Consider the following 14,681-nt stretch of genomic DNA (forward strand, 5'->3'; position numbering starts at 1 on the left):
TGTAAGGAAGTGTGAAAGGGGAAAACACACTGTATGGGATTTTGTACATTCCCGAGCACGCTCCTGCTTTTATTCAGGTGTCACACACCAAATAAGACAACGTACTGAACATGTTCAGACACTTTTAATTAGTTCATATCAGATATAGAGGACAGACAACAGCAACAAAGAAATAAAACACAACGTGGGTGTTTCAAGTTAGAAAAACAAAAAACAAATAAATACCTTAAAAAGGAAGCTATAACAATAGCATCATACAGACCTTCACTGAAGGGATAGAATGCTCTAGTATCAGATCTACATAATTTCAGAACATCTCGATTCAGAAGGAATGCAAATCTTTGGACTAACACGATTAAATTGGGGTTGTTTTTGTTATTCTTTTGGGTCTGGGCGGAGAGAGAGAGAGGCAATATCATGTATGTGCATGAGTGACGTAGTGAATAATCAGCATTGGGCTGAAGATAATCACAGTCACGCTGATATTCAGTACAACAGCACAACTGTGATCTTGCTTTTCTATAAACAAGCCATAAATATTGAGTAACTGACATTTCAGACAAAAAAATATATATATGGCCAGGGCTCAAGTGCTCAAGTGGTTTTAAGGCTCTGGGTCGTTGACCGGAAGATCGGGGGTTCAAGCCCAAGCACCGCCAAGTTGCCACTGCTGGGCTCTTGAGCAAGGCCCTTAAACCCTCTCTGCTCCAGGGGCGCTGTATCATGGCTGACCCTGCACTCTGACCCCAACCTCCAAGGATGGGCTATGTGAAGAAAGAATTTCACTGTGCTGTAATGTATATGTGACAAATAAAGGCTATTTCTATGTTTCATTTATTTTTGTTTCGTCAATGAAAATCGTTCTCCAGGAAGCCACAGCTGGATAGACCGGTGCATGTCAACATGCCCATGGTAATGTTTTGATATTGCTAGAATTGGAATTTTATCTGGTGATTTTTAACAAGCGAAGTGATACAAACAGTGAAATGAACCACTGCTGTTAAACTCTTGGAACGCAGCTTGTCCAATCAAACTATCGTATAATTGAATATATGCTGTGTATTGTTGACCTCATTGTTGTTCTAATACTCAATATTTTCAGCTCACATATCTGAATTTTATTTTGCCTGTTAGTGAAAAAGAACCTTATATTCAGTTCATCACTCTCTTTGCTCTACACTACTTTATAAGAGTAGTCTTGGATTTTTCTGTTCCATCCAAATTCCCAGACATTATAATATGGAAAAAAACTTTTTTCACAAGGGCTTTGCATTTCGATGATGCATACATTCGTATGATTTGTGTAACAGAGGACGGTGATAGAAAAGACAGTGGAAGGTGGCTTTAAAAAAAGATCAAGGCCATGTCTTAACACAGTTGTTTGCAACAATATGATGGCCTGGCTATATTAAAAAACAGAGTTTATCGTCTAGATTGAGCCAGTTCACTGTATTAAACTACAAAGCAGCTCGATAATTTTCAAAGAAAGCAGACAAATGTTTAAAGGATAAAAATGATACTAAGAATGCCCTCACTATTCAACAGCTTGGCCTAGATAATGTTTGTTTATCCCTATGTGGCTAAGGACTGTACTAAATTCCAGTGTTGAAATGCATAAATCTGAAATATTTTATATCATATTACCCAGCATTAAATTATGAGAAGTGTTAACAGTTAATAAACACACTTTTATAGAATACAAACTGGCAAATAAATTAAACACGTGAAATAGCGCATAAGCATGTGTATGAAGAATGATCTACTGAAAAAAACAAAGGCAGTTGGATTTGGACTAAGCCTAAAGAGACGAACGCTCCTATGCTCGTGAAACCGGTGTGTTCATGTCTCAGGTAGCTTTAAAATTTCGACTCAGACAATATATCAGTCTATTGTGGACTGAAATGCAAATGGAGGTATTTGACCAGTAATATCTGAATAAATTTCAGCAGGTTTTTGCAAAGGTAATATTCCTTTGTAGTAAAGTTTAAAACAGAAGCCTTTCCTTTAGTATTACAACATTCTTATGGTTTGAGGTAGATCACAGTGGGGCAGGAAAATATATTCAATAGTGTTTGAATGATTAAAATATAAAATAGATGAATATGAATAACAATGAGAATTTATAATATACATGAAACCTTATATCTATTGCCGTTATTAGGCTTGACAGGTGATTTCTGTACCCATTTTGAATGCTACAAATTCCTTGCTTGCTTCTGAAGCATGGTCAGCTTCCTATTTAAAAGGAAGGGTGTTGTGTTAATAGCTCTCTCATCCATTACCTGCCCTATGGATCTTAAACCTCTGCCAACACCTGACCCTGTTCTTTGTTGCAGGGAACATTTTGTTTTAACAGTCCTGGTAAAAGCACTCTGAAGAAACAGCCTCTGGCCTCTTATCTGGGTTGCACTTCTCTGGCTCCACAGGCTTTCCTGTGTAGTCTATGCACAGCACACTGCGCTGGCGCTCACCGGTACCGCAAGTCCGAGAGCAGGCTGACCATTGTCCCATCTGCCATACAGGACAGGGCAGATCACCACACGGTCGGATGTCGGTTGGCCGCAGTTCGATGTCGCATGAGAACGACAGGGCTCCTGTCTTGTCCTGACACTCAACACTCCTCCTGGACCAGCCAGCACCACAGCTCTTTGAGCACTCAGACCATTCACCTAGGACCCATTCGGCTCCTCCAAATGGCAGGATGGCATGTGGGAAGAGGCTGCTCTCTACATCTGGCTTGCTGAAGGGAAGGTCCCGAGGCAGGTAGAAGGTGTATTTAACCCTGGGAGGTGAGGTGTCGCCTGCTGTTGACAAAAGCTGGATGGTGATGGTTTGCTCGAGTACCTGGAAGCTGAGAAGCCGCTCCAGGGTAGTGGATGAGCCACTGTATCGAAGGACGGCACCACGCACTGGAATGTCCTGTTCAGCTGTGGATACTGAGAAATTCCCATTGAGAATGTAGGTTTCGTCCTCTGCTTTTACCGCAAGGTAATTACCATCATGCTTGATGCCATGGTGGCTACGCTGCTTGATGTCAATGTTGGTGGCCCCAGCAGGAATGGTAATTATATCATTGTACCCAAAGCTGTGAAAATATAATACTATTTGTAAAAGAGCAAAAACATGGCATTTTAAAGATGTGTAGAAATCTTGAAGAGATATTCCTCACTTACATAGCTTTGTTTAGAGTGCCACTAATTTTTCTACAACTTGTCCCATCTCCACCACAGACACCACATTTGTCCAGCTTATGATTGGAGCCTATGATGTGGTCACAGCCAGCCTTGATGCATTGTCCCTGGACACATATAGACGTGGTATCTGGACCACAGGTGGTACCATCCACAACCTGATCAAAAACATTAACAACAGATGGTTGTGTTTACACTTGAAAATACAAAAACTAAACAGCTGTTCAACAAGACCACATAAACAATTGCAAGTGTACTATTGGGGAAATAGGGTACTAGACAATGAGGATTCGGTGACTCAGCTTTCACATTTTACTACAGAGCATGACCTACAGACCATGTCTAATGGTTTTGCATAACCAGTAGAGTGCAAAAATATATTCAGGGCTTTGGAAAGATTCAGATATAAGGTTTTGGTTTTCATTTATTAGACAAAAATGTTTTTCATATATTAAAATGTAATCAAATATTACTGAGAAAGTTGCACCTTGGCTTCAAAGACTTTAAATTCATTGCTGTGCTTGGCTCTGCAGAAAAGTTTGCATCGATCCCTGGGCGAAACACCAGCATACTTTGGGATCCACTGCTTTATTTTGCCATGCATGTCCAAGTAACGATCGCTGTTGTATTTCTCACACTGTTCCTCTCTGAAACTCTTACCTGTGGAATTAAAAGACTATTAATAAGCCCCGAATAAAATGAAATGTAAAAGTGGAAAATATTGTACTTTTTACTTCTAAGCATTTCTATACACAATGATGTTTACCAAAAAAAGGGAGTAGGAGTACAGTGTTTATAAAAGGCTACCATGATTTTCTGGGCAGGTCTGAATGTTGCAGGACTGGTATTTTACTCTCTGACCCACGCAGTAGGATCCTCCATTTTGTGGCATTGGATCTGTGCACTCTCGATGAGAAAACTCGACCCCACCGCCACAGGTCCGAGAGCATGGACCCCAGGCACCCCAGGCACCCCAGCTACCATTGACTGGTTCCTGAAACACAAGAAAATCAATCATCTATCTATACCTCACTGACAATAAACATGTGGAAGGATTGAAGAAACAATAATCATGTAACTGTCATGTAAAAAGCATGTAACTAAGCAGTGATGTAGTTTACACAAGAATAAATCACAGCAATTTTTACACAATTGATTTATCAAATTATCCAGGCTTCGGCTGAATTGATGTAATGCTTGTATTAAAAGTATAATGCAAATCTTCAGTAAACATCTGTGTATTCATTTTAACTTTACATGCCAGTCTATTGATCTATACAGTTACTGTCCACTTTATTAGGAACAGCTATACTCCTACACATTTTAGCTGTAATAGATTCAGCCAATCGTGCGGCAATCACAAAGATACAGATCAAGAGCTTCAGTTACGTCATCATAATGAGTGAGTGTTATCTGTGACTTGGTTGTCATGGATGTTGGTACTAGATGGGCTGGTTTGAGTATTTCCATAACTATTGAGGTCCTTCGATTTTCACACAGAACAGTCTCTAGATTTTAGAGAAAGAAAAACATCCTGTGACCATATAGTCTAAAGGCTGAAACACCTTGTTAATGAGAAAAAGGAGCAGAGCTGACAGGAAGTCTATAGTAACGCTATATAATAACACTTTACTGTGGTGAGCAGAAACGCATCTCAGTTGAAGACTGCATCATGTTCCACTCCCATCATCCAAGCAAAAGAATCACAGGCCAAAACTGGACAGCTGAAGTCTGGCAAAAAGACTAGGTGTTTTTATTCTAATCTTCAACTGTCCAGTTTTGATGAGTCTGTGCCCTTGGTAGCCTCTGATTCCTGTTCTTGGCTGACAGGAGTGGAACTCAATGTAGTATTCTGCTGTTGTAGCCACCCACCTCAACATACTTCTCACACATTCTCTCTCTCTCTCTCTCTCTCTCTCTCTTATTGCTTATCTTTCTTTCCATGTTTCTCTTACTGTTACTCCTGCCAGTTGTTGCCTTTCTCTATCTCTCTGGCTACAGAACTGTCTGGCAATCATGAACTGGATTTTAAGTAGATAGATTATTTCTGAGAATGTCTGAGAAAGCCCTGGAAGGGTTCCAATGGCAGCACCTACTTGGACTTCTAGAAGTGAAAAATGAAACGTCTGATTCATTGTCCAAACACCTAAACAATATGCTGAATATGTCTGACCGGGCAAATGGTGATCTTAATTTGATGTAGCATTTGGATCGGTAAAAGCGCTTGTGGTGCATTTTCAGGCACTGAAAGATTAGACTAATAACAATACAGTTACAAAGAAACAGCATAGGGATTTGTGTCTATTTGCTACAAGCCAATCATTTACCAATTACTAGAATTTTTGTTCAGTTAAATCAAAATGAGTCTTACTCAAACTAGGCTCATGTTGCACATACCTCCTCTCCCTTCTCTGCCAATATGCTTGAGACACACACACCCCTGTGGCAGCTCCGGTCTTCACCACAGGGTGTGCCATCGGCCCAGGGAAGGCTCCCATTACGGGTAGTGCACTGTAGTGTACCCTCTTCACGGCACCATAACTGGATGCATGCTTGGTCTTCTGGGGCATTAGGGCAGCGGGAAAACTCCTCCCCGAATGCTTGCTGGCACTGACGGTCGAGACCAAACATGTGGCCCAGAGGCTCATCCCTTAAGGGAATAGTCTGATCTGGCATGTCTAGTAAGCAGTCACCTAAAGACAGAATACACACACACACAAATTTAACACATAAAAATGAGTACTGATATGTCAATAAAATACACATGCCGTTCTACAAGAGATTATAAATATACTGTTCACTTGGTCTGCTCTCTTGCATCCACCATTCACTGAAATCACATCAGCACAAGCATCTGTAAGTTAAGTTTGCTGAAACAACCTTTTATTTGGAGTAAACAGGTGTGCACAATTGTAGCTTGAGGGAAGTATTTTCACAATGTGCGTAAATCAAAAATGGTCTCATCTGGAGATTTCCATTGTGTAACCTATAATGATGCAGCTCCAGTTGACCTCACTTCAGCTCAATCATTAACACTGACTATACAGCTCTAAATAACACAATTCCATCATATCTAGTGCATCATGTACAATCAAACACCAGTTCCTAGGAGTTTTTTTTTAAAAGACTCTTGATTCTTAAATCTAACTTCTAGCTTAAGTCATTTTAGAGCTTGCATAAATAAAATAATTTTATAAATCTAAAGTTTGCATTTTTATTAGTGCTCTTTGTACCTGCGGCGAGAACAAGTTCAGTAGAAGCGGCCTGTGCTTGCCAATAACGGCATCTGAGTGCGGGAAAACAGCTATTAAAACTGGAATGTGTTAGTCACCGAGGATGACACAAGGAAGCGGAGCTCAGACTGAAATACGGACAGATAAATCAATCTCAGGCAAAAATATGTTTGCTATTTTTCAATGCACTCTTCTCTTTTTCTGGCATTGTGTGGAATGCTCCACTGAAGTATGCGGTAGATTGTACAGACAGTAAACATGGGAAACCTTGAACAGATTCCTGCAACAATATCAGACATGCCTGGCATGTGTCTGTCACCTGACTACATTACATGTGGTGAGGGCAAAAAAAACAAAAAGAACCACCCAGAGAGAAAGAAATGAAAAAAGAGAGCATACTCAACATAGGTGGTTAGTTTTTACATTCTCAGCAAAATTACACAGTGTGGTTTTTCAGGTCTGTTATTAGTGGTTAGGGAGCAAGTAAAGGCAGAATAGACATATGAAAAAAAGTGTGACTAAACTTGTAAAACAGAGACCTCCATTTTATAGATTTCCACTGCACTGCTTGTTTTCTGTGGCAAGTTTCCATTAACGAAATAATGACAACTTCGAGATTTAGGATAAGTGTCTTGAAATGGTTACTGAATGATATTGTTTTTTTGCTCTGGATCATGAAAAACCAGGACCTGAACTTGTGCCAAAACCATAGGATTACTCAAAATCTCATCTTAAGGGAGCCATGTAATTTTAAAATGGGCATAGTTTAGTTTACATTTGCATATTCCTAAATACTTTCACACATAATTTGAGTGCTGTTTGTCAGTCTTACGTCCACTTAAATATTCTAGCATGCTATTATACCTTTAGAAACACAGTTATATGGTCACCCAATTAAAGACTTATTCATCATAGAGTTCACAATCTCTTTAATATCTCCCTTTAAACATAAGCATTCTCCAATGTGCTTTTCTAATTCTAATTCGTCGTCTTTTTTGGTCCATTACGTTCTTCCAATTATGTCACAGCAGTCTATTTTCCTTTTCCTCACTCCTATAACTTTCATTGCCTACAGCCACCAGCTGCATTAAGGCACGCAAAGACATGGACAACCAAACCTCTGAGACAAAACTGTTCATCTACACCGGCTGTAATTTTATGTAAACATAAGGATATCAGTATGATTTCCATACCATGCCCATTGTCGAAGAACTCTGTAATGTAAAGAGCACTACATGGTGACCAGGGAAGTGTCTTGTTGAGGTGGACAAAGAAGGGAGCCATTAAGTGGTGTCCGTCGATGTCACTGAACAATTTCTCACAGGTTTTGGAGTCATCGTGTGGCATGCTTAGGACGTGGCCTGTGAGGAGGCAAAGAGAGGAGAAACGGTTTAGGTCTGTGACACTTGAACCATGAGGCACTGTATGAATATGGATTTTTTCCTATAAAGTAGCAACCAGCATCAGAGGCATATCACACAACCACATAGAATGCCTGTTTAGCACAGCTGCTACTGAAACTGCTTGTTGTTTGGCAATATGTTTTTAATGCGAACATAATCATCTGTGACATACTTACTGGGAACCTAAATCCAACAGCTTTGCAATTAAGGTGATCTAATGGAATAAAAATATTCCCTTAAGCCATTACAGCTTGGTCATTCTGTAATGGTGCAAATGTGATCATGGAAACTGTTCAAGTGAAGCTGAGACGGTTAGAGACACATTAATGAATGGCTAAGTCTAAATTTGGACCGTCCACTCTGGTCCAGACACTCAGCGGGCGTGAGATGTCAGACGGAGGCATGGGGTGGAATTTGGTGGCCTTTGTCTATGTGTGCATGTGTCTGTATGTATGTGACCTGTACCGAGCTCATGTGACACGGTGAAGGCTGCCTGGAGGCCGTTGTCCTCGATGACTGAACAGCTTCTTTTGGGGTCACACATGGTTCCCACGTCGGCTACACCGAGGGTGTCGCAATGCTGATGTCCACAAATATCCTGGAGGGGCAAAAAAAGAGACAGAGTGGATAAGGGATTCAGAAGGAAGATGGACAGGTTAAGACAGCAACCAGAGGAGAGGAAAGAACCATGCTGGAGAAGAGAGGAGAGGAGGGACAGATTTCAGACACTGATATCCAGACATCGCTCCATTAGTTCCAGACAGACCTTTTCCCCCCCAAGTAGGCTCTTGCCAGCAAAACATATTTGTCAGTGTTTCCATCGTAAAATGAAGCAAATACATTGGCAGACTAAAAAGAGCGAGGGAGGATATTTAACTGTGTGATGCCTGGTCTGCTGCACTCTTCCAAAACCAGAACCTATCTCAAATGTGTGCCACCCCTGAGTTGAGGAACCTCACCCATGAAAAAGGGCTACACAGAAACTTTTTTTTTTGGAAAAATAGCGACAGCTTTGCATCTGCTAGACATCTGGCACATGCAACTGAGACAAACATGAATTCAGTTGTTTTTAGCCACAGGCTGTCTGGCCAAACATCAGCTTTAAGTTCAGCTATTTTACTGGTAACCTTCTGTACTTGGCAGAAGTAATGTCTCACTCATTCTGTCTATTTTGACCTAAGAAGTGGCTGTTTGATGAGCGATATGGTCAAAAGTCTGCCACATATTTTCCTTTCCTGTATTGTAGCATCTTGGGTCTTAATGCAAATGATTGCAATTAATAAAACATTTAGGATGATTGCAGCTATCCGTCGTTGACGACAGATTTGTTTAATTCTCAGACAAATGTAGAGTGAGCTTCTATTTATTATCCCTCTAAACATTTATTATATACTTATTAATAATTAAATGACCCAGATAATATAAATAGTAAATATGAGAGGACTTCTCACATTACCAGAATCTTTCCAAATTAGTCTAAAGCTAAACTTGAATCAAAACCAGAGGACAAAACCTGAGCTCCGCAGCAACCGCAGAGTCATTACTGTTTACCAAATAAAGAGAGTAATCGAGGAATTAAGGAAGTACCGTGGCAGAGTGGCTATTGCTGCTGCCTTACAGCTCCAGGCTCCCCATTTTCCTGGGTTACTGTTACTTTCTCAGGGTTTTTTTTAGTTTTTTCTTTCATGCCGGAAAGTTTATCAGCTACTCTAAATTGTGAATGTGTGTGCAGGGTGGACTGACTAGTGGTTAGTGAAAATAAATGAATTGAGGAAATATCCTACAATGTAACACATCATTCACACTTGGGTAAATACACATTATGCGTCCCTGTTTCGTGTTAAAGTGAAAAACATTTCAAACCAATATCTGGCACTTTCAGAACAGAAAGAATGGCTCACCTCTCTAGTGAACAAAATGGCTGTGTCGTAGTGCTCAGGGTGCCGTGGACTCGCTGGGTTAAAGAGCTGTTGCCAGGTGCAGAAGTTGCGTAGGGCCATTCCACCATTTCTGGACACTTCAGGGCCAACATCCTCATCCTCCACCACCAACATCTTGACCACCACTAGACTCACGGCATTCTTAATGCTAGGGTGGCTGAACAGTTTTGCAGCCATCCCCATTACGGTTAATAGGTAGTGCTGCAGAGAAATAGCAGAAAGTGATGATAGTTCAATTACAGTTAAGTATTTTAAAAATGTAAGTACAGCTGATCAGTATCAGTACAGCCACTAAAATCTACAAGCCTCTTGTAGTCAAATATTTAGATATAACGCATCTGTGTGTTTTTTTTTTTGTCAATAAAATGGGTGGAAACGGCTCAAAAACAAACTCCTCTTGGCCTCCCCTCTCTTCCAGATGGTGCTGTATCTAACTCCAGTTTCTAATGCCAGCATTTTTATTTCATCGATGTCTTGAGTTTTTGTCTCTATTTATCATATCACAGCAGATGGAAATCTCATATTTAATAACAATACAGTTTAAATTTCCAGTTCTGACAATAATCTGTAACCAAAAGCATAGTTACTGTGCATGTTCTTTGTCCATGTGGGTTTTCCTTCAGGATATTCCATTTCCTTCTACCTACTTAAAACATGCTGGGAACATGTACTGGCTACGCTAAATTACCCTGGGTGTGAATAAGTTGATGAGTGAATGTGTGTGTGTGTGTGTGTGTGTGTGTGTGTGTGTGTGTGCAAGGTGCAGTTCAATAGCTTTGCATTCAAAGTAAATTCTTAACACATTTCCGGTGTTCCTGAGATGTGAGATCCCCCACAACCACCCCTGAGCAGAATAAAACATGTACTAAAGATGAAAGATTTGAGGATTTTTTCCAAATGTAACCCATTCGCTTTTGGGAAGATGAATGGTTGAATGGATGAACGAAGAAACAAACACACTAATGATCAGACAACAAGGTGACCCTCTTATAATAATGTAATGTAATGTTAAAGGAAACTATTAATATGAGCACTTTTTTAATCTATGATCTCTATTATTTATTCACAATCTGAAACGCAGAAAGAAAAACTGCTACCTATTCTGAACATATTATGACAGTTACCTAATTTATCGTTCGTTGCGGTCAATATGCGAAAGGATTGTTTCGATTGATGTGAAGGATATTCAGTTTAATATTTAAGAAAGACAAAATAAGTCTTTCTCCAACATCTTCAGTTATTCGCACACCATTTGGAAGTATCAACAGCATACTTTGAAAGAATTCTCCCCTGCATCCTCTGTTTACAGAGAGACATAATGATGGTAAAACACTATCAACAAAACTAGGAGCATGGTAAACATTTGTGATCACAGACTTTGTGTGCAACGTCTGAGATGATAAACATGGCTGGATTGTGTGGTCTCATTCACACAAAGATTTGCAGTAAAGAATCGCAGCTCTTGGTAAACAGTCAGGGATGTGCTGAACAAGCATTAGATCTTGAAGTTGCACAATGCAGATGAGGAAGAGCAGTTGACTTTTGTTTCCCAGACTGGAGATTTACACTATGTGACAACTATTTAAAACAGAAGTATGTGGTAGAAGTCTGCATTCGGGACTGTGACACTGTGCCACCTAGAAAATAAAAAGCATGGGCGCATGGGCAAACAGATATGAAGCTCACAGGACAGCCACATTAATTTGGAAGTGTATTAGGTAGGGCATGGTGAGGTATGCTGTATTAGATGTATCCCATAGGCTCTGCTCGGGTTCACACCGGGAGCGCCGCCGTTCCTCTCCATTACGCACTGCTCTTTGCTTCCGCCCACGCACGTCCAACCACACGAAATGAATCGTTTCTTGGAATCTGTGTCATATCTCAGTCGAAACGGAAAAAATTAAGGCGCATAAATGACGTGTTTATTAATACGAATTTTAGAAGAATTTACGATCATAGTTCACATATGTGCAGCCCACGGGCTACTTTTTTCATGAACCAAGCTTTCTCTAACTTAAAATCAGTGTTAATATTCCAACGATTACACTATTGTGATGATTCAAAAAGGGTTTATTATAGTCCTATTATAAGAAAAAAGGCGTTTCAGGGAAAGTGAGTTCAGTTTATATTTGTTATGAAAGGAACCCTAACTGCAACATTACCTTGATATCATCTCCATAGAAACGCGTCATGGATGCGTCCGCTACCACCAGGGTCTCGATGTACCTGGCTGCTGACACGAACCTCCGTTCCCGATTTTTCTTTTTTTGTTCATATTGTTCAGTCTGGTCTTTACCCTGCTTCACGTAACTTTTATCCTCTTCCTCTCCCTGGACACCGGACTTTCTGGAGAGCACTCGTCTTTTAACAATGTGAGGTTGAGAGAAAGTTGCGTCTCCAGTGCGCGCACCGACTGGCTCAATGAAGTACTCTTGACCGCGCGTTACGAACGTTCCACGGATGCCACGACAGAGACTGACGGAGACCAGCGACTCCTCGTCCTCATTTACTGTACCCGTGTGGAAACAGCCCCTGAGATCCTGCTCGCTGTCTCTGGGCTCAGGCAGTATATCCTCGAGGACGCGCTCATGCATGGAGCCGTTCACAACAGCCGACAGATGTTTCACTTTAACGCGCTGAACGTGTAATGTAGGAGCCATGAAACTGTCGTCCGGCTTCAGGTACAGTGTGAACACCTGCCTGAACGCCTTAATTTGGAAAACATTCCAGTTCTCTTGTCGCCAAAGGCCATTTCTCCTTAAAGAAACTTTGACAGGTATTGTCTCTGTCTCGTCCAAATCCACGCTATTGCATTTCACAAGTCCAGCGAACAAAACAGTGGCCCAGATTAAATGTGCGGTGAAGATCATGGTGAGTGGTGGTATGCAACTATTGTCATAAAATACAAGAACTTAATTCGCTACTTACGTTCAAATAAAAATGCTTGATAAACCTAAAAGAAATCACCGGCTTGAGTTGTGTCCATTCACAGAAAAGACCAAAGTGACACTTTTGAACATGAGGTCGCCATAAAGGAAAACGCTCTTCGACCTGTGTACACTCAGTGTGCGCGCGCCCTTGTCGGTGGTATTTATACACTCGCAATCTTCTTGAACTTGCGCGGTTTATTTCCGATAGTCTCGCGGACCGGGAGTACTCCGATCCAATGGGGACTCCCGACCACGCCCCCTTTCGAACAGTGCAGTGCTGCCTATTATTACCCGACTGCACGGCGCGCGCACTCTCGCTCACTCACACACACACACACACACGCGCGCGCACGCGCTCTGGTGCGTGGAATGTTTTACCCCGGTGATAGTGTTTCCCGACTGAAATGTTTCCCGCAAATTAGGCTATTTTTAATCATAATCGGCTGGAAAGAAAATGGCCTTGGCCCAAAATATATTATTTGGCACAGTTACAGCTCAGACAGGTTTATAGTGGAGGGAATCGGGGCGTGTTTTAAACGATGACTGACTGGAAGACAGTGGACACAGTCTGACACTCACAACTACTCATCCCTGGAATGAGGCTGATTAGAACAACACTTTGTACAGTACAAAGTTATCGTTTTACAAAACTATTTATGACTGATAAAACTGATGATCAAAAATTTATTAAAGAAAGAAAGAAAGAAAGAAAGAAAGAAAGTTAGAGGATGCAAATTAGGCCATTGTTAGGCGATTTTTTGGATTTTACGCGATTGGGATGGTGAACATGTTGCACGTCTTTCTATTAATAAAATGTCCAACTCTAACAAAATTAAAAAAGCAAATTGCTTCACCGTTAAAATTAGCGAATGCTTCAAAACTATTTAGATTAAACACGTTGCAATGCACTTTGTAAACTTTTGGATGATCCAACGATTATAACACGTCCAGTAGGGGGCGCCACTGCATCATTTTACTGTGGTTTTCTGCTCTGGTATACTTCTTACTAAATAAATGAAAAAACAAAAAGTAAAACAAACAAACAAACATACATCAACAGGAAAAAAATCAAAACAAGCACATCTGCCTTTCAGGCGAAAACAACAAAAGATAGTTAATATCTATTGCCTATAAAGCGTCAGGAAATCCTTAAATCAAGTTTTTATCTCGGGGTAGTTCACCACCAGATGGCACGTTTGTATTATAAAGAGTGTATATGCACCAGCTTCAGCATAGTTTTCTTGGTAGCACTGTGAAGAGATGCATACAATTCAATTACATAAGTTTCATCAAAAAGGGTTCTTAAAGGCATTTTCAAAAGGTTTTTTTGTAGAGTTGAGACCCTTTTGTGATAAGAACCACTTAGTTACAGGGTTCAGGGACAGGGACGATTAAAGAAAAAATAATAATCCTTAAGGTTTCATGATCTGGCTTTTAATTATGAGTGTCATTTTTTATAAACAAAAAACATTCATTTTGATTTCATTCAAATTCATTTGTGCAGCATGAATTACTAATTTGTTGTTCTTGTTGCCACACACACACTCAGTCATTGTGATAAGAGTGTGTAAACCATATGAAGTTTTACACACAGTCTACACAACATTAACATTAAATGGACGGTGTGGTGGAGCTGTGGGGAGCATTGCTGACTCAGCGCCAGAGTTCCAGGTTTGATCCTATAAGCTTGGGTTAAAGTCTGTGTGGAGATTCCTTAATTGATCTCCCCATGTCCGTGTTTGTTTTCTCCAAGTTCTCCAGCTTTCCTCCAATCTATCATTCTGGTAGATGGTTTGCTATGATAAATTGCTCCTAGTTATGGATGCATGGTGGCCTGCAATGGACAGGTATTCCATGCAGGGTGTATTCCTTATTCCTTATATTTCCAGTGTTTTCAGGATATGCTCTCAATAATCTGCTGCAACCCTGGTTCTTTTACCCAAAACAAAATCTGTGACTATTTCTAACCCGTATTTTCTCTAAG

The 14,681-nt window shown here is 40.5% G+C and overlaps 1 protein-coding gene across 1 annotated transcript; it reads right to left on the minus strand.

Annotated features, from left to right (window-relative positions):
- Positions 1-105: 105 nt before the first annotated feature.
- adamts8a (ADAM metallopeptidase with thrombospondin type 1 motif, 8a) lies at positions 106-12,917 on the minus strand. Its single transcript, XM_058382855.1, has 9 exons — positions 11,930-12,917; positions 9,729-9,968; positions 8,293-8,425; positions 7,618-7,785; positions 5,589-5,884; positions 3,999-4,185; positions 3,679-3,851; positions 3,174-3,349; positions 106-3,085 (listed from the first exon to the last, which is right to left on the minus strand). Exons 1-9 carry the CDS (start codon positions 12,635-12,637, stop codon positions 2,350-2,352), a joined length of 2,817 nt encoding a protein of 938 aa, XP_058238838.1. The 5' UTR covers positions 12,638-12,917; the 3' UTR covers positions 106-2,349.
- Positions 12,918-14,681: the final 1,764 nt, after the last annotated feature.

Source organism: Hemibagrus wyckioides, linkage group LG28 (genome assembly GCF_019097595.1).
Source record: "Hemibagrus wyckioides isolate EC202008001 linkage group LG28, SWU_Hwy_1.0, whole genome shotgun sequence".
Lineage (NCBI taxonomy): Eukaryota > Metazoa > Chordata > Actinopteri > Siluriformes > Bagridae > Hemibagrus > Hemibagrus wyckioides.

Bases quoted from the DNA above. Each gene is read 5' to 3' on its own strand.
- adamts8a (XM_058382855.1), bottom strand. From the start codon at position 12,637: ATGATCTTCACCGCACATTTAATCTGGGCCACTGTTTTGTTCGCTGGA. The intron at 3,350-3,678 runs GTGCAACTTTCT...GTTTTTGATCAG, and splicing joins TTAAAGTCTTTGAAGCCAAG to GTTGTGGATGGTACCACCTG. The intron at 3,086-3,173 runs GTAAGTGAGGAA...ATATTTTCACAG, and splicing joins GGCACTCTAAACAAAGCTAT to CTTTGGGTACAATGATATAA.